Source organism: Pelecanus crispus, chromosome 10 (assembly GCF_030463565.1).
Source record: "Pelecanus crispus isolate bPelCri1 chromosome 10, bPelCri1.pri, whole genome shotgun sequence".
In the NCBI taxonomy this organism is placed as follows: Eukaryota; Metazoa; Chordata; class Aves; order Pelecaniformes; family Pelecanidae; genus Pelecanus; species Pelecanus crispus.
Genome location: NC_134652.1, coordinates 16,934,961 through 16,957,802, shown reverse-complemented (window position 1 = coordinate 16,957,802; position 22,842 = coordinate 16,934,961). Strand labels below are relative to the sequence as shown.

The window sequence follows — 22,842 nt, the reverse complement described above, 5'->3', positions numbered from 1 at the left end:
ATGGTGCAGTGGTGCTGCAGGCAGTGGAGGGGACATCCCTGACTGGGGGCATTGGGTTCATTCTGGGGGGGCGCTCCAGGCTCACGGCAGGTAGGGGCTATCCCAGGGGTGCTCTCAGACCCCCCCCAGGCTGGGTGGGGGGCAGTGGTTGAGGCACGGGCAGGTTTGCCCCAGGATGGCAGAGGAGGGCGGGGGGGGGGGGGGGGGGGCAGGGTGCAGGGCTGGGCTCCAGGCACGGTGCGGGGGGGCCGGGGCCGGGCTGGGCAGCGTGGGCCCCCACCCGGGGCGGCCCACCCCGCCACAGCATAAAAGCAGCGGCAGGCGGTGCTCGGCTGTAGGAGCGCTGCTGGAGGCCGGCGTGAGCTAGCACTGCATCCCCACGCTGCTGCCTGCCCCACGCCGCTGCTTGTCCACGCTGCTGCCTGTCCTGCACCATCACCCCCTGCCAGGGTGAGTGCTGGGGGTGGCCCCAGGAGGGGGGCTCTGGGCACATGGGGGGGGGGGGCAGCAACCCCACTAGTGCTCTGAGTGGGGATGCAGGGGGGGAGATGGGATGATGGGGGACAGGGGCTGTGTGCAGGATGGGGAGGGGACTCTGGTGTCCAGCACAGTGTTCAGGTGGGGAATAAGGGGGGGGGGGGGGGGGCTCTGTGGGGCCCCCACCCACGGCCCGAAGCACGGGGCAGGCAGGAAGCAATAGGGGCAGGGTAGTTTCACAGGGATTCCCATGGCTGTTGGCAGGCAGGGCTGAGTGTGGGGCAGTGGGTGCCTGGGGGGGCTGTGCCAGGGCTGGGTGCCCCTGGCGAGGGGTAGGTGGGTGTGGGGCTGGGGCTGAGCCCCAGGGTGGGGGATGCTGCCAGCTGTGCATGGCAGGGACCGGCTCCTGCATCCGCCGCAGCGCAGGGACAGGGATGTCACTGCTGTGTAAGGGGCCATGACATCCCTCCACCATTGCCGAGCTCCTGGAGCACAGGGGGGCTGCAGCCACACCCCCCCCTACCCCACTGTGGTCCCTAGGTCTCAGTGTTGGGTTGTCCCCAGGCATCTCACTCCTGGAGCCGCAATGGCGATGCCGGCTGGTGTGAGCCCCATCTTGCTCCCGCTGGTGCTGCTGCTGTGCTGGGTGGCCCTCAGTGGGCAGGAGCCAGCCCCCATGCAGCTGCGGCTGGCGGGGCCGCGGGGGCCAGCCGGGGAGGGTCGGCTGGAGGTGCTGTACCAAGGGCGCTGGGGCACCGTCTGCGACGACGGCTTTGACTTCCACACGGCCACCGTCGCCTGCCGGCAGCTGGGCTACGCCGCGGCGGTCACCTGGACCCATAGTGCCACCTACGGCCAAGGGGAAGGTAGGGGGCAGGTGGGGAGTGGGGGGGGTAGGGAGTCCTGGGGGGCAGGGGGTCCTGGCGAGGGCAGCGTGCTTAGCGCTGGCTGCGGCAGCCTGCCCAGGGGGCTGTGGGTGCAGGCAGCCTGCCGGGGGCACTGGATGGGGCCCATGGTGCTGGGGAGGGAGATGGGGACCCCCTCCAATGGTAACCCCCAGCCCTGCATGTCCCCTCCGCAGGCCCCATCTGGCTGGACAACGTGCGGTGTGGGGGCAGCGAGGCATCCCTGGCAGAGTGCGTCCACAACGGCTGGGGCACCAGCGACTGCCACCATGGCGAGGATGCTGGCGTGGTGTGCTCGGGACAGCGCCTGCCCGGCACCCCCCCCCAGGCCACCACTTCTGGTCACCTGGGAGAGGTGAGTGCCCAGCAGGATGGATGGGGGAGCTGGGGCAGGTCCCTTTGCCCCTTCCCCTTGTCCCCATCCTGCACACCCTGTGCTCGGTGCTGGAGCCCCCACGCCCAGCCCTGCACCCACCGTGGCAGGTGCCGGGGCTGAGCCTGGAAGAGGTGCGGCTCAAGCCCATCCTGGCGCGGGCCAAGCTGAGCATGCCGGTGACGGAGGGTGCCGTGGAGGTGAAGCACAACGGGCGCTGGAGGCAGGTGTGCGACGCCGGGTGGACCAGGAACAACAGCCGCGTGGTCTGCGGGATGCTGGGCTTCCCCCGGGAGAAGCACGTCAACACCAGCTTCTACCGGTAGGGATGTGGGAGAGCCACGTTGCAGCCATGGGGCACGTGGGGCAGGGTGCCTGGCTGGACATGCTATGGGGGCGAGAGACCAGGGGGTGTTGGGGAAGGGGTGCACATGTGGGTGGGTGTGTGGGGTGCTGGTATGGCCTGGCTGTGCCTGGGTCCCCTTCTTGGGGCCTCGACAAGGGGCAGAGCTGGGCTCGGCAGCAGCCAGGGGGCTGTGGGGACAGTCACCAGCCGTGGCCGGCAAAGCGTGGGTGGAAGGAGAGGAGCGGCAAGCAGCCCTCGGCCCCTCCGCCCCCGCCTCGGGCTGGGGCTATAAATACAGACCATAATGAACCCCTGCCGATGCCAGGAGTCGTGCAGTCCCGCCGGGGCATGCAGCACGGCCGGGGTTGGCACGGTAATTGCCAGTGGGGAGAGGACCTGTCTTCACCCTGCCATGCTGTGGGAGGACCCCACGGCTCCAGCTCCTACCATGGGGTGGTGGGGAGGGCAGGGATGATGGGGTGGGGGGTTCCGAGCCCTGCAGGGTTGGCACAGCCCCCCCTGACCTCCTGTCTCTGTGCACCTGCAGGAAGCTCTGGAACATGAAGCTGAAGGACCCCAACTCCAGGTAGGGCTCAGCCGTGGGCAGGGGCACCCTGGGTGGGCACCCAGCACGGGTGTTGGGTGGGGGAGAGACTGCAGCGCCCGAGCTGACACTGATCCCTGCTCCTCTCCCTCGGCAGCCTGAAGACCCTCAGCCAGAAGAGCAACTTCTGGGTCCACAGGGTGCGGTGCCAGGGCATGGAGTCCCACCTGGCCAGCTGCCCCACGCAGGTGGCCCCGCCAGCCCCCCGCCAGCACGCCTGCCCCCGCAGCATGCACGCCATCGTCAGCTGCCTCCCCGGCCCTGCCTTCCAGAAGGGCACGGGCAAGGGCAGGAACAAGACCTCCCTGGGAAAGGTGAGCCCAACACTGCCCCATGCCCTGTCCTGCCAATGGAGGGTCCTGGAGCCAGGCAGCACCCAGCCACCCCATTTGCACACATGCCCGTGGTGCAGGCAGGTGGCCGTGCCCTGGGACCACTGACCAGCTGCTCCCTGTGCCCAGGTCCTCCCGGTGCGGCTGCGAGCAGGCACCCACGCTGGCGAGGGCCGGGTGGAGGTGCTGCGCCACGGGCAGTGGGGCACCGTGTGTGACAAGCGGTGGGACCTGGCTGCAGCCAGCGTGGTGTGCAGGCAGCTGGGCTACGGGACGGCGAAGCAGGCCCTGGTGGGAGCACAGATGGGCCAAGGTGAGGCACATGGTGCAGCAGGGACTTGGGGCATCACTGGGCTTGGAGGGGCATGATGGGGAAAGTCCCTGGTTTACTGGGTGCTGCTGGAGCATCCTGGGATGTCCAGGCAGCTCCAGTCTGCACTAGAATGGGGCTCCCCTGGCTTCTCCTGCCACGGGCAGCCCCGTGCCCATAGGGAACCCCCAGACCAGGAGAAGGAGGGTGGGGGACCTCCCTGCTTCAGGACAGGCATGGAGTGAGGAGCACTGACCCTCCTTCTGCTTCAGGCCTGGGACCCATCCACATGAGTGAGGTGCAGTGCACCGGCCACGAGCGCTCCCTGGGTGAGTGCCGCTTCCAGGATGCCGAGCGGAGCGGGTGCCGGCATGAGGCTGATGCTGCTGTCCGCTGCCACGTGCCCCACATGGACTTCCAGAGCCAGGTGAGCCCCTGCCTCCTCCCCAGAGCCTGTGGAGCCCCAGCCCCATTGCACAGCCCCTGCTCCCCAGGCTCCGTGCCCGGCGTGGATGCTCAGAGCAGCCCCAGGGTGGCTCAGGGGATGGGGGGACACAGAGCAGCATGCCAAGGCGGGGCCTGCAGGATGAGCTGGTGGCACAAGTGGTCTTGTGGGGAGGGAGGGAGGGAGGGAGAGGAAGGTGGAGGAGATGTTCAGCTTGATGCGTGGGGCTGCCTGCCCCATTGCAGCACAAGGTGGGAGGGCTGAGGGTCTGCCCCACACTCCGGTTCAGCCCCTCTTTGCCCGCAGGTGCGGCTGGCCGGGGGCCGCAGCCCCGAGGAGGGTGTGGTGGAGGTGCTGGTGCCGGTGCAAGGGCGGCTGCAGTGGGGCGCGGTGTGCGGCGCGCAGTGGGGGCTGAATGAGGCCATGGTTGTCTGCCGGCAGCTGGGACTGGGCTTTGCCAGCCATGCCCTCCAGGTGAGTGGGGTCCCAGGCTGGGGTCTGGGCTGCAAGGGGTCCAATGGGATGCGTGGCATGGGCATGGGGTGGCCGGGGGCTCTGGGATGGGACAGCTTGGGGCTACAAGCCCTGGCAGCAGTGCTGGGGCAGGGGAGCTAGCAGGGGAAGTGAGGTGGGTGCTGGCAGGGGGTGCAAGGGCTGGTCCGAGCGCTGTGCTCCTCCTCTGCCCAGGAGACGTGGTACTGGGCGGGGAGCCCCAATGCCACCCGGGTGGTGATGAGCGGGGTGCGCTGTACCGGCACCGAGCTGGCCCTCCAGCAGTGCCAGCGCCACGGCCCCGTCCACTGCCCCAGCGGCGGGGGACGCTTCTCGGCGGGGGTCACCTGCACCGCCCGTGAGTACTGGGGCCCCACAGGGTACCGCTGGGAGGGGGCATCCCCCTTCTCCTGGCACAGAGAGCCGGGGGTGGCTGCATGGGGTGGGGATCGCCTGCTCCATCCCTGCCAATCCCCTCCATGCCAGACACTCCGGACCTGGTGATGAACGCCCAGCTGGTGCAGGAGACAGCCTACCTGGAGGACCGGCCGCTGGAGCTGCTGTACTGCGCCCATGAGGAGCGCTGCCTCTCCCGCTCGGCCGACCACATGCAGTGGCCCTACGGCCACCGCCGCCTCCTCCGCTTCTCCTCCCAGATCCACAACCTGGGCAGAGCCGATTTCCGACCCAGGATGGGGCGCCATGCCTGGATCTGGCACCAGTGCCACCGGTGAGTGGCCCATGGGCAGGGGATGGCAAGGGGCTGCCCCCTCCCCAGGCCAGGCAGGGCACAGGGGCACCCATCCTGTAGAGGCTGGCCCGCCCAGGGTAATTAGCAGCGTCTGCACCGGCACTGTCATTATGGCTTTATTTGGCTTCAAGGCTGTAATTTGCTCAGAGCCTCTGGGTGCTGCCTGCTCCCAAGTGGGTGGCTGGGCCAGCCACGTGCTCCCCAGCCAGGCACTGTCCCCACGCTCAGCCCCTGTCCCCGCAGGCACTTCCACAGCATCGAGGTCTTCACCCACTACGACCTGCTGACGCTCAATGGCTCCAAGGTGGCCGAAGGGCACAAGGCCAGCTTTTGCCTGGAGGACACCAACTGCCCTGAGGGTAGGTGCCAGCCACAGAGCTGCCAGCGACCCCCTGCCATCCTGCTCCCCCAGGGGGGCTCTACCCGTGCCCTCCCTCCTCTCCTCTCCCCTCCCTCCTGCAGGGCTGCAGCGACGCTTCGCCTGCGCCAACTTTGGGGAGCAGGGGGTGAGCGTGGGGTGCTGGGACACCTACCGCCACGACATCGACTGCCAGTGGATCGACATCACTGATGTGCCGCCGGGCAGCTACACCTTCCAGGTACAGGGATGGAGGGGCAGGGTGTGCCCCAAGCCGCTGAAGCTCAGGGCTGGGGGCTGCCCCCCTGGACACCACCAGCACCCCTCACCCTGCACATCAGGGTGCTGCTCTGCACCCCATGGTGCGTGCCATGGCCCTGCCTGTCCAAGGCATGGCAGCGGTGCCCCCAGCCCTGCCCCTCGCCCTCCCCAGGTGGTCGTGAACCCCAAGCATGAGGTGGCCGAGTCGGACTTCTCCAACAACGTGATGCGGTGCCAGTGCAAGTACGACGGGCAACGCGTCTGGATGCACGGCTGCCACACAAGTATGGAGGGATGGGAGCAGAGGGGGCATGGCGGGCAGGGCAGGAGGAAGTGGTGGGGCTGGGGGTCCCACAGGTCCCGTGTCCCTCCCCATCCATGCCATCACTCTCCCCAGGCGATGCCTACGGTGCCGATGTGGTGAGCGATCTCGAGCGACGGGAGCGCCTGGCCAACAACCTCGTATGACCCCCCCGGCATCAGCACGTTCCCGGCAGCACTGCGGGGCAGCCCAGCTCCCACACCCCGGCCCCTGCGCCCCAGCAGCACCGGTCTGAGCTCAGGGACTCGAAGACTTTTGTATTTATCGATGCTGCCGCAGAGGATGGAGACGAGCACCGGGGCCAGCAGGGAGCACCCAGGGGTGCTGAGCCCCGTGCTGCTGGCGGGACCTGCGAGAGGGCCCCGGGTACTGCAGCAGCCCTCACCTCTGCGGCTCCAGTGCCCCCCAGGACAACTACCTCAGCCTGCCCGCCCGGCCCCCCAGTCCCAGCAGACTCAGGACAGGGCTCGGCCACTGCCACCTGTGCACCAGTCCTGTCCTCAATAAAGGTGCTGTGCGATGGGAGAGGGGTGCTGTGCGATGGGAGAGGGGGTACCCCCTTATCAACCCCACCATCCCCTGCTCCTTCCCTGTGCTATTCCCCTGCACCAGGACCATGAAGCCAGTCCCCTGCCGTGAACAGCCCTGGCCTAGGTGATGTCCCCGTGGCCTGGCAGTGTCCCTGCTCTGCCACCCAGGGCCACCAGCCCCCCGGCTGCCTGCCTGTGGCCGGTGCCAAGTGGCTCCGGCTCGCCACCAGCGGTCCCTGCCAGCCAGGGCACCCTGGCCCTGAACTGGCTGACCCTGTGCATGCAAAGGGACCTGGCCAGCTCTGTGGCAGCGCAGGCCGGCAGCCAGCCCACCAGCTGCCGCGGCTGCAGCCGCCGTGCCGGACTTTCCCAGGCTGCCCTGGCAGCTTCCCAGACCCAGGAGCAGGGATGGGGCCGCTCTGCCCCTCAAAACCCTTGCTCCTGAGCACAGGGTGGGGACAGAGGGGACACTGTGCCCTTGCTCTCTGTGTTTCTTTCCTCCCGTGGTTTCTAGCAAATATTTTTTGAAGGAAATAAATGTGAATATTCACCACCGACCCACACTCTGTACTGCCCGGCCCCTGGCAAGCCAGCTACCGGGCAGTGCCACCCCTCTCCTTGCACACTGCTGCCGTCCCCACCTTGCCGCCAGACACCAGCCCGGGGTGAGGGGCTGCCAGCACCCGCCTTGACCCTGCACAGCTGGGACAGGCTGGGTCGTACCCACACATGACGGTCCCCACACATGGAGGAGCTGCTGGGGTGACCCGAGGCCAGGGGCCACGGCGAGGCGCGTGCCAGCAGAGGCTTGTTCCGCCGCGGTCAGGATTCAAGGGATGCCGGATGGCGGGGAAGATGCTTTCCGCATGAGAGTAGCTTCGCACCCTGAAATTTCCACTGGCCAAGCCACGAGCAGCCGAGACAGCGCCCAGCTGGCAGCGCTGCCGGTGCGGGGGCAGGCAGCCACCGCCGCGGGGGTCATGACCGGCCCTGCCGCCGCCGAGCCGGGGGACAGCCAGGGGACACAGGGCAGCCACACAAGCCCTTCAGCGCGGGCTAGGGTGTAGCAGCCACAACCAAAAACACGCAAACCGCTGGCAGGGGTGGTGGAAAAGCACCGTCCCCATCGCCACCTGCTGCGAAGGGCATCGGGAGCCCCACAAACTGTGGCCCAAGAGTTTGGGGGGCTACAGGGCAGGGGTGCTGGGGCACACAGGGCTGGTTTTCGGGTGCTGAGAGACGATGCAAAGCAGAGGACCCAAAGGCAGATCCCAGCCACCCGCCCGCGCCCCTGCCCCGGGGCAGGGCAGGAAGCCCCCAGCCCGCCCAGGCCAGCAGCGCAGCCACATCACAGCCCGGTGCGGGGCTGGGAAGGCAGCCCTGCCCATGCACGGACAAGGGCCCCGCTGTTCGGGGCCGCAGCTGCTCCGCGGAAGTAAACAGGGTCCCTGCCAGCACATTCCTGCCTGCTGCCCTGCCCAACCCCTCCTGCCTGCACCCCCCACCCACCCGTCGGGGACACCTACCACCTGGGAGGGGTGGACATCCCCACAGCAGCAGGCACCATGCATGGCAACCCCCACCCTCCCCCAGCACGCAGGGGCACGCAGAGCCACAGCGCGGCCAGGCAAATAAAATAAATGGTATTTATTAGCAAAATAAAGGACAGAAACTCTTGCTCACAAGGCCCTGCCAGGTCGCCAGGGCCGCCCCACACGGCCCCATGTGCTCGCTGCCGAGCTTCTGGCATCCCACCGACTGCTCCCGCCGCAGCAGGCAGCACAGGGGTTCCTGCCCTGTGCAGGGCAGGCAGCGTTGCCTGATGGCAGCAGCATCCGCATAGCACCAACCAGCCTGCGGGCACCCTGCTCAGCCCCTTTGGTGGAGCAGCCCCGTGCTTTGGGAGGCGGTGCGGGATCCGTCCCCGCTCTAAGATGCAGGGTGCCCTGCCTGCCCACAGAGAGCGGCCCAGGCAGCCCAGGGGGGTTCCCAGCAGGGGTAAGGTGCAGCCTCCCACCTCACTCGCGGCCCTCCCAGGCATCCTCCCGCTGCTTGTTCTCCAGGCGTTTCCTCTCTGCAGAAACAAGATGAGGGTCAACCTCAGGTCCCCATCACCCCACAGCCACCCCCTTCCCCACGGAGATGGCCGAAGCCCACCCTGACGCTGCCCCCTCCCACCCAGCACCCTATGAGAAGGTGCATCCATGGGGAAGGGTCCCCCCACACCGCAGCCCCCCTGGGCATTGAAATCTCACCCCGGGCTTCTTGCAGCTTCCTCCGCTCAGCATCTCGCTGGGCTGGCGTCTGGTTGCTGCGTACCCCCAGGGCGCCGATCACCAGCCGCCTGGCCAGGGCAGCCGATGTTTCGGGGCGCTCCTTGGCCGGTTGCAGGTAGTCTGGGTGAGCGGAGATGGGGGACATCAGTAGGGGCATCCCAGGAGGGATGGGGCAGCCAGCAAGGCTCCGCAGCGCTTAAGCGTCCCTGTCCCTCCCCAGTTATTGGGATGAAGATGCTGCAGTACAAGCACCATGGCACAAGCTGGCACGGGGCATCATCACTCACCGGCGTACGCCCTGGCTTTGGCTTTAGAGGCACGGGTGCCCTGGGAGAGCGGGCGAGTCTTCACCATCAGGTGCTTGGTGCTGAGGGCATCATGTGCTGTGGGGAGAGAGCAGCCGCGTCTGCGTGCAGGGCCAGCCCCATGCCCAGGATCCAGCTGTGGGAGAGGCAGGAATGCCTCCCCTCTGCCCATCCCCAGCCAAACTGAGAGCAGTACCTGTTATGGGGCTGGAGAAGATGCCCAGTGCGTGTGTATCATCCACCCACTTAATATCAAAGCCTTTTTTCCTGCCAGAGAGAGGGAAGCTCAGCAAGGCATCGCACCGGGTGGGCAGGGGTCTGGAGCAGAGCCCAGGCAAAAGAGCCTAGCACTGGGGACGGGACATTGCTGGCAGACTCACTGATAGCTGCAGAAGACACGCAGCAGGTCCTCGGTGCGGAAATCCGAGGGAAAATCATAGATCTCAATGACATGGGGCAGCTCGGCATCACTGAGGTCCGGTGCAGCGGGCTCAGCCCCGTAATAGTTGAAGCGGGGTGACTGCTGGCTCTCCCGTCGCTTCTCGCCCCCCGAGAGCTGCAGGGGTGGGAGAGGCACAGCACTGAGCAACCCATGCCTGTCCACCCCACCCCACCTCCCGATCCATGGCAAGCGCTCCCCGGGAAGTGGTCTGGCCCCCGCTTCCCGCCCCAGCACTGCAGATGGATTCATGGCATTGAGATACGAGGAGTTATCGACCAGGGCGCTCATGCCATGCACTTGCTTTTCCCATTACCAGCATCCCTTCACTTGCTGCGCTCTGTGGTCCCGCCGGGGATGCAGTGGGAATGGCATCAGTGAGACAGCATGTGCACTCCCAAGCACACCCCTCCTTCCACAGTGACATGCTGACCCAAAATACATTTGGGGAACAACAAGGAGCAGGACAGCAAGGCCAGGAGGAAAGACTGATGTCTGCCCACTGCATGGAGCACCGGGCTCAGCATGCCCCAGCTGCAGCACACACACCAGAGCAGCCCGTCGGCGCCCCGGATGCTGACATGGAAAAGCCAGCGCTCCCCTGAGGAGCAAGTTCTGGTGGTTAATCACCTGTGCGGCTAAAAATTTATGCCTTATTTCTAATTTGAATTTGTCTGGCTTTGCTTTCCAGCCGGTGGTTCTTGTTCCGCCTCTCTGTTGGATTAAAGAGCCCTCGGTCCCTGGTACCCTCCCCGTGATGGCACTTACTCACGCTAATCAAATCCCTTCTCAATCTTCTTCTTGATAAGCTAAACGGGTTGTGCGCGTTTAGTATCTCACAGTGGGGCACTTTCTCCAGCCCTAAAAGATAATGGCTGTAGCGCTTTTCTACCTCTCCCGTTTTTCAACCTTCGTTTTAAAACACGGGCAGCGGTCACCCACTGCCATGACATGGGGGGCACAGCTGCCCCCTGCCTCTGCCCCACAGCATCGGTGTTGGTGGGCACCACTTGCTGCACCTGCTTTCCAAACCACGCCGTGCCGGCAGCCAAGGGGATTCACAGCCCCGCTCCGGCTGCGACACCAGGCCAGGTGCAGCCCGAAGCCACCGGCGGCTCCCCTGTCCCCCCCAGAGCATGGGGCCGGCACAGTGCCGGGGAGCGGGTACGTAACTCAGCTGGGTTCCCAGCCCAATCCCCCAAGTGATCGTAGCAGAGCACAACACGGCTGAAAGGTTAGAGTCCATAAATCCCAGCCAGCTCAGTCAATAAAAAGTGCTCATTCCGACAATTTTATGGGGAAGATGGATTCACGGCAGGTGAGGGGGTGCTGCCAGGCGGCTGGATGCCGGCGGAGGGGAGAGCTGAGTTATGGAGCTCACGGGACAGGCCAGCACTGCTGGCAGAGCCGCCTGCCCCGCCACCATTGCCCATTAACTGAGCACACCCCGTGCGGGGCTGCACACTCATCCAGCACCCCCTGCCCGCTCAGGGGACGCAAAGGAACTGTCCCGGGCAGGATGAAGCCCTGTGGCAACGCTTGAGGGAGCAGAGCACTCAGGTAGTGCCAGGTGCCGGGAAGATGATTAGAGAGCAGGAGTGCCGAGTGCTGGCGCGGTCCTTGACCTTCACAAATCACCAAGTGTGGCAGGGCAGCAAGGACGGGAGCCGTCTGGCAGCCGGGCTCAGCCAGGCAGCAGGCACAGCTCAACAGGTCCCCCCGCACGGCCAGCCTGGGCACACAGCGTGCCCGCAGCCCCCCAGCCGTGGGGCGGTGCAGGGAGCGGGAGCCAGGGTACAGCCCCCAGCCCTGGCAGGCACCCGGTGCTGGGAAGGGTCTGCTGATGGACGGACAGATGGACAGCAGAGGCAGGTCACGGGAAATGAAGCCTGTCCATCACACCTCACTGCTCTCTAAAGACACATCCTTGCTGGAGCACGTTAGAGGGGTCCGTGGCTGCTCGCTTACGCTCCCACTCGCTCACCAAGAGCGCACCTCCAGAGCTGGAGGGGAGGTGTGCGCCGGCATGCACGCACCGCGGCCCCCGGCACGCCGCGACGGCTGATACAGAGTCCACAGCCTGCAAGGAAATGGTTGCAGCGCTTAATTACCCTCTGCATTCAAACTGATTTCTACTCTGAATTTGTCTGGTTTCAGCTTCCAGCCAATGGATCTTGCTATGGTGTTTTTTCCTGCTAGATTAAAGAGCCGTCCGCTATCAGAAATCTCTCCTCCACACAGAACGTCATAAATCTTGCTCTCTGCCGGCTATCTGCAGCGCATAAGGATTCGGTTATAGGAAGAACGCTACTAATTTTCTTGTCCTTTTTGTTAATTAACAACAGCTCCATCTCCCCAAGAGCCTGCGCCCTCCCCGAGCAGCTGCGTCCGCCTCCTAAGAGCTCAGAGGGCTTGGGAAGCACCAGGCTCGGCATGGGAATCTGCAGGGGGGTGAAGATGGCAACTTTTAATTGATAAATCCCCTTTTCAGGTTCTTATTCACCCATTTTGGGAAGCTTCCTGGAAAGCTCAAATTTTGCTTGGCATGGGAGAGCTAACGCGGATGCTCCAGAGCCGTTCACAGTTAGCACCAGCACTGCACGGCACAACCTTGCCCGCAGCATCCTATGGCTGCACCATAACAGGGGCCCTCCCGGAGCTGCCTCCCCAGTGGGGCCAGGCAGCCACTCCGCTCTGCCTCAGGACGAAGCCGTGCCCCCGTGCCAGCCCACAGAAAGCCAGTGTCAGCGCCGCGTGTGCCAGCTGCCGTCGGAGCAGCAGCGCCGTCCCCCTTGCACCGGCACTCACCGCAACCGCCCGGCTGGAGGCTGGGGGACCGCAGCTGGGCAGAGCAGTCAGGCAGGGACAGGGGTACCCAAAGCTCTTCCACACCTCCCTCTGAGCAGCCCCGGAGGCAAGCCCTGCATGCCCCACACCCTGTCCCAGCCTCACACCAGGCTTGGCAAGGGCACACCAGCCTGAGCACAGCCCCACGGATGAGGTGGGTACTGGTGCTCCTCAGTAACGATGCTCTTGAGTTAATCCCATCCCTTCCCAGAAGCTATCAGGCACCATCCACCACTTCACACCCTGCTTCCAGCCCAGGGTGGACGGACGCTGGCTGTAACAATATTAGTGCTGTTTGTTACTTTGGGCACATTAATGTCATTTGGAAAATTACCGGTTTGATGCTACTGATTTAAAATGCAATAAGGGATATCCAGCCTCGCTGCAGAAGCCGAGCTTTCCTCACAAATGGCAGGAAAACGGCGTGGGTCCCGGCGCTAAGCAGCTAATTGTAGTAAATTCAGCTGCATGCATACAGGAGGGGATGGTAATGAGCCACAGCTGATTAAGAAGCTGTAGTTTCGAGGAAACATCCTGTTGCTATTTCAATGGGAGCCCATACGTCTCAGCCCATTTCTTTATCACCAGCCCCGGTTTCACGAGGGTGCAGTTGCAGTTTACAGCGCTCAAGCAGGTTTTACTGGGCACGTTTTATGTACTGTAGAGGGAAGATTTCCCCCAGCCTTCACCAGCACCGCGGGACAGAATGGCAACCAGCCAGGGGGAAGGTGGAGGTCCTAGGCACTTTGGCACCGCAGGCAGCTCGTGCCCTTGGGGACGGCTGACGGTGACAGCAGGCAGCACAGCCAGGCTGGCTGCGTGCCCCGGGTGCAGCCCGCCCCCTGACCCCACGGACCCCGGAACCCGCGTCCCCTCAGGCAGCAGCCACCATCCCTGCAAATCCCCACGGGCGCCGGCTCGCAGGACGTACCTCCTCCAGCAGGCGCGGGTCCAGGCAGTCCCCATCGTCATTGAACAGCGCGTCCCAGCTCTCCTCGGCGCCTGGGCTGGCCTGGCTCAGGGTCCCGGCACTGGCCTGCTCTGCCTTTGGGGACCCGCTGCAGAGACCTCCCTCTTCCTCCTCAGCCTCCCGGCTGCACCGGTGCTGCTGCGGGGAGCCTGTGTCCTCGTCTGCCCCCGCTGCCTCCTCAGCCCAGGCCGCAGGCGAGAGCCCCTCTACGCCGCGGCAGAGGAGCTCCAGGGGCGGCGGGGGCTTGCAGCTCTCCGGGGGTGCCCCCTCCCATGCGGCGCTCACCAGCTCCTTGCCAGCACCCAGCAGGCCGCTCTCAGCCCCGGCACTGCCGTCTGTGCAGGCAGAGGTGCTGCCCGCTCCCTCTGCAGTGGGCACCGGGACACCCTCCCCATCGGGATGCCCGGCCCCAGCAACTCTCTCCTCCTTGCCAGGTGGGAGCTGGGATGGGCTGCCCATGTCCTGCCTCGGAGTATTCTCCCCAGGGAGCACCGGCATGTCACCCATGCCACCTCTTGAGCACCCTGTTTCGCAGCCAGCTCCTGGTACATCCGAGGTGCTCTCCCCAGCAAGCTCAGCCATGCCTCCCTGCCTCTCCTTTTTGTCCTCCTCTGCTGGCACCCCAGCAGCACAGCTCTCACTCTGCCCTGCCAGGAGAAACCCCCCTGGTTCCCTTTCCTCTCCCTGGGTTTTTGGACCTGCAGCCTCCCACGTCAACCCCGGCACGCTGCCCTGGTCACCTGCCCCTGCCAGCGGCAGGACACCCTCTCCTGGGCACTGGGATCGGTCCCCAGCTGGATCCAGGGTGCAGGCCCCTAAATGCTCTGACTCGCCACTTGGCCTTGTCCGACACACCGGCATTGGGCTAGCAGGGGGCACTGGGCTAGTGGGGTTGCCCGCAGGCTCGTGGGTAGCCTCCACAGCCCCAGGCTGGGCACTCGGTGGGGATGGAGGGTCAGGCTCAGTCCTCGTCATGCAGCGACTGCGGCTGAGCTCCCCGAGTCCTTCATCATGGGATGGTTTGTCCTGCCCGTCCCAGGGCTGGGCAACAGCTGGATCCAGGCACGGCTCCAGCATGCTGGGCGATCCCTCCAGGCTCTCCGGTGCGATGGGGCAGCTGCCTCCTGGCCTCCGGCAGTGCCCGGCAGAGGCTGCCCGTGGCTCCTTCAGGCCAGCATTCACCTTGCTCTCCCTCCTCGACGGTCTGCCCACCTGTGTCCTGGCACGGGGGCTTCGCCTCTGCCCCTCGCCGCTGCCTGGGCAAGCGTCCTGCACCAGGCGGTGGTTCTCGGGCTCCCGGCAGCGCCTGGCCGGCGTGTCACCTGCCACTTGCGCTGCTCTCTCCCGCCGTGCTTTGGGCACATAGAGGGCCATGTCGGGCTTCCTGCGGCGCGGCCGGCCACCCTCTGCCTCCTGCTGCATGGTGCCACCGCTGCCTGCCAAGGAGAGACAGCGTCACTGCCGTGCCTGCGTCCCAAAAGCCCCGTGGCCAGGCACGTGGTGGGAAGCCCCTGCCCAGGTGAGTGGGTCAGGGTCCCAGCCTGGCACCCACCCTCACTCCCACAGCAGCCGGCACACGGCGATGGCCCCAGCACTGCAGCGGCTCTGCAGATGGGGTTTGGCACCTGGAGCACCCCACAGACCTACAGCCTTCAGTGGGGTGCACCGGGCTATGGGGGAAGCAGAGAAACCCTGCCAGCATCACTGAGGTGCCTGCCCTGCTCCGGCAGCTGCTGCCTGGGACCCCCAGCCCCAGGGGCCAGCAGCCATGGCTGAAGCAGGACGCAGAGCCCTTGCACCATTCATGCATCAAAAAAACTCAGAGAAGGCCACGGCAGCCACAGAGCACCAGAAGCCAAACCCCAGCCCAGGGACAGGGGCCACGGCTGCCAACCTGGCATGCCACAGCCCCGCTCACCTGCTGCCCTGTCCCAGCAGAGATTTATTTTTCATCATCTTTGGCAGAAGCAGGCACGCCGCAAGCTGCCGGGCCCCCCTGCCCCTATAAATATGCATCAGGCAGGGTTTATGGAGACGGATGGTGTGGGGGGCTGCGCTGCGGTTGAGGGGAAGGCAGAGCGGGGCCGGGCCAGGGCCCCGTGATTAATCACTGCCCACTCCGTTTAGGGGGATTCATCACGGGCCGCTGTCAGGTAAATCACTGGAAAAACACCTCTTCAGTAATTAATGTGAAGTGACGGATGGACAGCCCCCGGGCCCATTAATCTGGACCATCAGCGCTGACCGAGATTATGAATGTCAGGATGCATAAACTGCCGGCGGATCAATAGGGCCAGGAACCCGTCCAAGGCTCTCATTTCCGAGGCACCTCCGGTACATTAGCCTCCCCTCCACGCAGCCCCTGACCGAGGCGCGAACGCTCCCCGCGGCCCCTCACCGACAGCCGGCAGCGGTGCCGGGAAGGCGAGGGGAGGCCAACCGCCGGCTGGAAAGCGGCCGGGGCTGCCCATGCCGCACGGCATCATTGCCTCCTCCTGATGGACAGACAGACAGACAGCTGCCTCAGCGTGATGGATGGGTCTTTCACAGCTTTCTGGAAACCACCGGCAAGCCCGGGCAGGGCAGCGCTCCCCAGCATCACCGTGGCGCCCGTGCCTGCGCCTCGTGCCGCGTGCGGCACGAGGCGCAGGCACGGGCACCACGGTGATGCTGGGCACGGTCCAGGGGCTGCCCCAACCATTTTTCTGCCTCCGCAGCTCTTGTCATTTTTTTCCCCCCTCCTTGATACACTAATTTTGCTGGCAGAACGATCCTCTGTATCGACTGTGAGAAAGGAACGTATCCTACAAACCCTCCAAGGTCTGGATTAGTCATTTTTCAACACCAAGGCGTTATATGTTTTCTCACCAAGCGGCAGCCCGGGTGCCGGAGGGGAGGGGGCACTGGGAGCCCCCCCAGCACCACCATTTCCAACCACAGAGCTTCCAGCTGCACCAAAGCGCATCCTGCTAAAGGACTTTTCCCAGCCAAGCCCAGATTCTCAGCCCATGGGACATCACCAAACCCTTGGGGGGGGGATCAGTGATCCCTCCCAGGCTCTGCTTCCCGAGGATTTCCAGCACAGGGAGCAGCCAGGAGCAGCACTGCTCCACACACATCCCCAGTCACCTCCAAGAACCTTCGCACACAGGATTTATGGGCTCCTCGAAAGCTTGCCGTTCACCTTGCCTCACCCTCCAAAGCAGATGGTACAGCGTTAGTCAGACGGCTGGTGCTGGGAGCATCCTCTCCCCGCACAGCCCTTCCTCTGCCTGCTGCACGCTACCAGGGAAGAGCCGCTTCCCGCAGCCCAGGCGGAAGCATGGCAAGGTGCTGGCCGGCCCAGGCTGGCAGGGATGCTGCAGCACTTTTTTCTTCCCCACAGGACAGCACAGCTCCTGCCCCCAGCCTATTACACACTTCATCGATGCCACAGCCACGCGCCGGCACCGACCGATTTCACGCACCGGGAGGCAGAGCAACGGCCCTGGCTTCGGGTCTCATTCACACTACACTGGGCAGGGCAGCCCCGCCACTTCCCGACTCCAGGACCAAGTTTGCTCCACAAAGCCAGGCAGCGATGTGCAGTGCACCCCCAAAAGGGCCTGTGCTGCCCTGAGTGCTGCCCCGCTTTTCAGAGCTGGCTAGCGAAACAACTCAGCGTTGCAGCATCAAGCAGGGAAAGGCAGCCCCGGACTGGGTGTACCATGGTACCATGGTAAAAGTGGCGGTGGGAGCGCTGCCCAGCCGCCTGGCACGTCGTGCCCGCTGGCCCAGTGCAACACGGCCTGGCATGGCCGGGGGGATGCTGAAGCATCAGCCAGGAGGTAGCCGGAGCTCCCTGCAGGCACGGGCTCCCCTCGCACCATCCCCAGGAACACGCTGCTCATGGGGAGCTTGTGCTCATGGCTCGAGTTTGTGAGGACTCAGAGCAGCTGCTTGGGTGACATGCCAGCCTGCATTTCTCCTCTAGCGACCGCCTGCAGCACAGACGGGCAGTGTTTTCTCCCTGATTTCTCTCCCCCTCCTCTTTGGGGAAGGACCCCACAAACAACAGCAAGACAGGGCTGACTACGTCGCAGACCCTACTTCACACTGCACAGCGCATCACCGAATTCCTCCAGCATCTGCATCATCTCCGTCCAGCAGGTGAGGATACCTACGGCGCAGCTCCGACGGCAAAGCCAGGGCTCCTCCCGCCTTCTCCTGCTGCAGGCAGACATCAGCCACGGCCCCGCGCAGTGAGCCCGGGGACGGACGCGGATGCCGGGCTGTGGGGCTCACACGGAGCGTGCCAGTTCCCGGAAAAGTTTTGGTGCCACCCAGCGCCCTCCCAGCAGGCTGCCGCATTTCCTGGCAAGGAGCTGTATTTTTAGCCTCCGAGGTTTCTAATTCCACTCAATCCATACTCCCATCAATAGAGCAGATAACCTTAAAGCCTTGACAGTGAATGGGGACAGCAGCACCAGGGGACCGGGAGCCTTGGGGGACCGTGCGCAGCCTTGGCATGCGGCTCACGCACCTACAATGTCACTCTTTACAGCCTGCCGCAGACTGGGCTCTTTGGAGGGAAAAAAAAATAAATATAATAACAAGACTAATAAAAAGGCAGGTACAAGGAGATTCTAAACAGCCCCACTGGGGAACCTGCCACTCGCAGGGCTCATCCCATGCCAGGCACGTGCCGCAGCACGCTCGCCGACTGCACAACGCTGGCACCCAGCAGCCTGCGTAAGGGTTGTCAGAGGTTTTGGCTACCCTGCACCTCTCCTGCCCTCAGCAGAGCTCCAGCCCAGCCCGCCCAGCTCACACAGCAGGCGACGGGGCCAGGGAAGGACCCAGATACCTGGCAGGGAGAGGCAGAGCAAAGGCAAGAACACAGAGCTGCTGGCACAGGGCAAAGCAAAGCGCTTCAAGGAGTGGAGAGCCGCGTTCCATCCGACGCCTGCCTGCAGCCCCGCAGGCTTTAAGACATCCCTGTCCCCTGCTACCGGGAGAAAGATGCTCTCCAGCAGCCGGAGAAAATGCTGGCTACGCGAGGAGGCAATGAAGGCATCAAAGGCACGGACAAAAGAGAGAGATTTCAATCATGTCTTTCACTTGTGATGCTCTTAGGAGATACCTGGAACAAGAGAAGGGGAACGTTTCAGACAGGAGGGGGATTTGTAAGTCGACAGTGTCCCCTTGCAGCTGCAGGGGGAAAAAGGGACAAGAAACCAGCAGAAGGAGTTAACAGCTGGAGGGCTAAGGGGAATACAAAGGACTTTACAAATATACCCAGGCGGAATCAGCACAAAAGTGAAAAGGTCTATTAATAAACAAGGAGGGAGAGAAAATTAATGACGGCTCAAAAATAAAGATGACTCAAAAGGACAAAATTACTGTTTTTAGCCAGAAAAATGCAAATGAGGCAGAGGCCTCACAAAACCAGCTGCAGGGAAAGCAAAAACAGCATCTCCACATAGACACGGTCACCTGGCCAGCGTGGCCAGCGCCGAGACGAACCAATTAACCCAGAGACACACACACGGTGCCGGGAAGAAACCAGGGCCCTGGTGATGGGCAGAGCAAACCAGGCACTGATTTTCTGTGTGAGAAAGGACAATAAAATCGGAGCCAGGCGCAGGATAAACCCTGTGCCCATCCCTAGCGCAGAACATGCAGAAGAAGGAGCCTCCACACCCACTGCGACAGGTTCCTGGATGAGGGACATTGGCTTGCCCAGCAGTAGTTGTTTCAGAGTAATTGCTGGGCAAAGTTTATGGATAAGGCAAGCGAGATGCAATCTAGCTGAACTTCAGGGTCTCATTTTATACCATCTCCCAAACTTTCACTTGAATAGTGAATTGTAGTTATACTTGTAGATGATACTGAGCAGAGAGGTGTTGCAAACACCGGCCAGAGCAGAGAAATGATTGAAAGGATCTGAGAAACGTAGGCAGGAAAGAAAACGAGACCCAGCCTGGAAAAATGAAGGTAAAATAACTGGAAGCAGCTACTCGGTGGGCCAGAGCAGCCTGGAAAGCAAGGCCCAGAACCCTGGGTGTCCTCAAACTGGAAAGCGGGTGGCCAAGGTGACCACCCCAAAACACGCAAGGGGCAAAAGCTGGACGCTGGCATTGTGCCACAGGCCACCCCAGGGCTGCGACAGCCCCACAGCGGGCAGCACGCAGAGCCCCGCGGGCAGCGCGAAGGATGGAGGGGACACCGAGGGCAGGCAGGCAGCCGTGAAAAACAGCATCCAGCGCCTGGGAGCGCCGGGCGCACGCTTTAACGAGCCACGGGAGCCCGGTGCACCGAATGCCTGGGGATGCCGTATAACTCCCCTGCCCTCGAGGGCTGTCACTGCCGGCATCGCCCCGAGCCCCAGTAAGTTGGGGAGAGCCGTGGGGTCTGCAGCGGGCTGTGTCACCCGCGTGCTCCAGGGGCTGCGTGCCAGCGGGGGGGGGGCGGGGGGGGGGGTCGGGGCTGGCACAAGGGGTGGGGGGTCGGGGCTGGGACACCGGGACGGGGATCAGGGCTGGGGCGCCGGGACGGGGATCAGGGCTGGGGCACCGGGACGGGGATCAGGGCTGGGGCACCGGGACGGGGATCAGAGCTGGGGCACCGGGACGGGGATCAGGGCTGGGGCACCGGGACGGGGATCAGGGCTGGGGCACCGGGACGGGGATCAGGGCTGGGGCACGGGGGTGGAGGGAAGGACTGGGGCACCGGGGCGGGGGTGAGGATTGGGACAGGGGGTGGGAAAGAAAAGCGGGTTGGGGGGCACAGTCCGCAGCCCGGGGAGCGGGCAGGGGACACGGCGTGCAGCCCGGGGACCGGGCAAGGCGCGCACCGCACCCCCGGGGCTGCCGTGCCCCTGCCCCTGCCCCGAGCGCCCCCCGGGCCGGGCCGGGCCCCCGCCGTTACCAGTGGCCGCGCCGGGTCCCGCGCCGCTCCGCGCCGCCACCGCCGCTTCCGCCGCGCCGAGCCCGCCCCATCCCGCCCCGCCGCGGGGAGCGCCGGGACCTGTAGTGCGGCACCGGCACCGGCACCGGCACCGCCCCGCGCCCCGGCGGCAGCTCCTCCCCCGCGGGGGCAGCCCCGCAGCCCCCCGGCCCCGGCACCCCGTGGGAATTTGGGCCGCCACCCCCCCGCCCCGATCCTCGGCGCATCCCCGGAGCCGGGACCGGCACGGGCAGCCCCGCTGCCGCCGCGGCCCTTCCTCCCCCAGGCACCAGCCAGCAGCCGGGGGCGGGGGGCCGGGGCAGGGTGCTCCGTGCCGGGGCGGGGGGTGATGGACGCGGGGCAGCGGGAGGGAGAGCGACCCCTGCTCCCGCCGCGGGTGACCCCACGGGAGGCTGCCGGGAGCAGCGGTGCTGGCTGCGGCTGTGCCGGCTGTGCCGGCGGACCCCCGCTCCCGCCTGCCGGGGGGCACCGGGGGAATCGCCGGGGGGCTCAGCCCGCTCCCCCCCCCCCCCCCCCAGGACCACATCCCGCGCTCCCGCCGCAGGGCTGCGGGCTGCCCAGACACACAGACGGGGGAAGGTGTCTGCGCCGGGCACGTTTGCTCCACGTCCTTCCTGGGGTTTGGCGAGGAGCAGCCTGCCTGCGCCCAGCACAGCATGAACGGGGCCCTGGCGCTCGCAGGCAGCGTGGGCAGCGAGGGGAGCGGGCCCAGCACCCCCGCACCCGCCGGCGCCTGATGGAGCGCTGGAGCTGCACAGCACTCCCGAGCCGGGGCCTGCGCCTGCGGGGGAAGGAGGGGGCACCCCAGGGAACAGGGCTGGATTCTCCCACAGACAGGGCGAGGGCTGGCAGGGGAGAGGGGGGCAGCCAGGGGTGCAGGCAGCCGTGGGGCTTGCTGTCACTGCGGGCCGAGGGCAGAGCAGGGCCATGACCCGGCTCACTGGGTTCTGAAGGCTTTGGGCAGGCTGGTGCAGCCGCCCTGGTTTGTTTGGCTGATGGACAGGGGGTCTCTGTGTGTCTGTGTGTCCCAGACCAGCTTCCTAATGAGCCGAAGCTCTCCGATGCAATTCCCAAGCAGCTGCTTCCCAGGCAGCCCCGTGAGGGTGAGGGAGGAGTGATGCCCCATAGCGTGCACACCGCCTGTGTGTGGTGGGGCGCGAGGATGCTGCCGGGTCAGCCAGCAGCCAGTGCAGCTTCTGGGGACCGGTCACCTGCCACCCTGCAAGGTGTCACTGAGGCATGGCATGGGGCATCGGTGCATGGGGCATCGGTGTGTGGGGCTGTGCCAAGCGTCTCATCCCTCCTCAGGTGCAGCTACAGGGCTGGGACTGCTGATGCCTGAGGTCTGGGATGCCCTGAAGTACTCGGACCTCCCTGACTGCCCAGTGTGGGTCCCAGTACAGCCACGGGGGCTCAGCACAGAGGGTACCTTAGCCCCAGAGACTTGGTTCTTCTGTGCTGAGCGGTGGGCCCAAGTGATAATGTGTTTTACCTTTGATTTCCCTTTATTTAGGTGCAGATGCGAACAAGACAGGACCCTGGGAAGGAAGCTGCGCTCCATCACCACAGTCCTATGGGATCACTCCTGGGACCAGGAAGGGAGGGCTGGGCAGGGCAACCCTCGGGCAAGACAGACACGGATGGGTAGGGTCATCCCACCCCAGCCACGTGGCCCCATGCAGGACAAGGAAGGGTCACACCAGGCAGGGCCACCCAGCACCCCCGGGGAGCAGCCCCTGCCCCAGCCTGCCGTGGCACACAGGGGACCGTGGTCCCTCTCGCAGGTAATCGATGGCAGCAGATCCTGATCGCTTTCATTATTATTATTTTCTTATGCATGTGCGCACAGGAGATTTATTGCCAGCTATGGAGGCAAAATCAATTATTCATGTTATAAATTAGAAAATGATTTATGTTTGTGGGAGGCCAAGCAGCGTGGAGCCCCTGGCCACGTAGGAGCTGGGTTTGTCTGGGAATGGCACCAGACACCCCCCGGCAGCACTTCCCTGGCCTCTCCATCCTTGCTGTGTCCTGGGTGTCCCGCCCAGGGGTGCCCCATCTCGTCACAGCCCCAGGGTGACTGAGGGACGGTGGCTGGCAGAGAGCACCCAGCCTCTCCCACTCTGTCAACCCAGGTGTCCGTGAACAGAGCCCAAGGAAAGCTGGGAACCGTGGTGGCCTGGTTGCCCTGGCCAGTGTGGCAGGATGATGCTCCACAGCGGTTTCCATGGCAGCAGCAAGCGCGGTTCAAGTGCTGCAAGGTGTGGGCTGCAGAAGGACCCCCTCACTTTCCCCCGCTGGAGACATCTTCACGTGTCCCCTCCAGTCCCAGCAGCTCTGTCTGTGCTCCTGTACCACAAGGGACACCGTAGTACCCTCCAGACTGCCACCCACGGAGACAGGGACCCACTGCACTGCTGACACCCCCATGCTCCCCAGGAAAGAGGGGATGGGTGGGGGCAAGGGAGCAGTGTAAAGGCACCCTGCTTGCACCAACCCCTGAGGCCAGCTAGCCCAGAGTGGGGCTGCAGAGCTTTGCTTTGCCATGGCC

At 64.8% G+C, this 22,842-nt stretch overlaps 1 protein-coding gene across 1 annotated transcript; it reads left to right on the top strand.

Moving 5' to 3' along the window:
- The first annotated feature begins 1,063 nt into the window (after positions 1-1,063).
- LOXL4 (lysyl oxidase like 4) lies at positions 1,064-6,122 on the top strand. Its single transcript, XM_075717604.1, has 14 exons — positions 1,064-1,343; positions 1,559-1,737; positions 1,866-2,077; positions 2,649-2,687; positions 2,803-3,019; positions 3,167-3,350; positions 3,620-3,774; positions 4,099-4,266; positions 4,480-4,642; positions 4,771-5,014; positions 5,279-5,394; positions 5,498-5,634; positions 5,827-5,938; positions 6,052-6,122. The coding sequence occupies exons 1-14, from the start codon at positions 1,064-1,066 to the stop codon at positions 6,120-6,122; spliced, it is 2,277 nt and encodes a 758-aa protein (XP_075573719.1).
- The last annotated feature ends 16,720 nt before the right edge of the window (positions 6,123-22,842 follow it).

Excerpts from the sequence above, each read along its gene's own strand:
- LOXL4 (XM_075717604.1), top strand. The coding sequence starts at position 1,064 with ATGGCGATGCCGGCTGGTGTGAGCCCCATCTTGCTCCCGCTGGTGCTG. Across the intron at positions 1,344-1,558 it reads CACCTACGGCCAAGGGGAAG|GCCCCATCTGGCTGGACAAC; the intron begins GTAGGGGGCAGG and ends TCCCCTCCGCAG. Across the intron at positions 5,015-5,278 it reads ATCTGGCACCAGTGCCACCG|GCACTTCCACAGCATCGAGG; the intron begins GTGAGTGGCCCA and ends CTGTCCCCGCAG.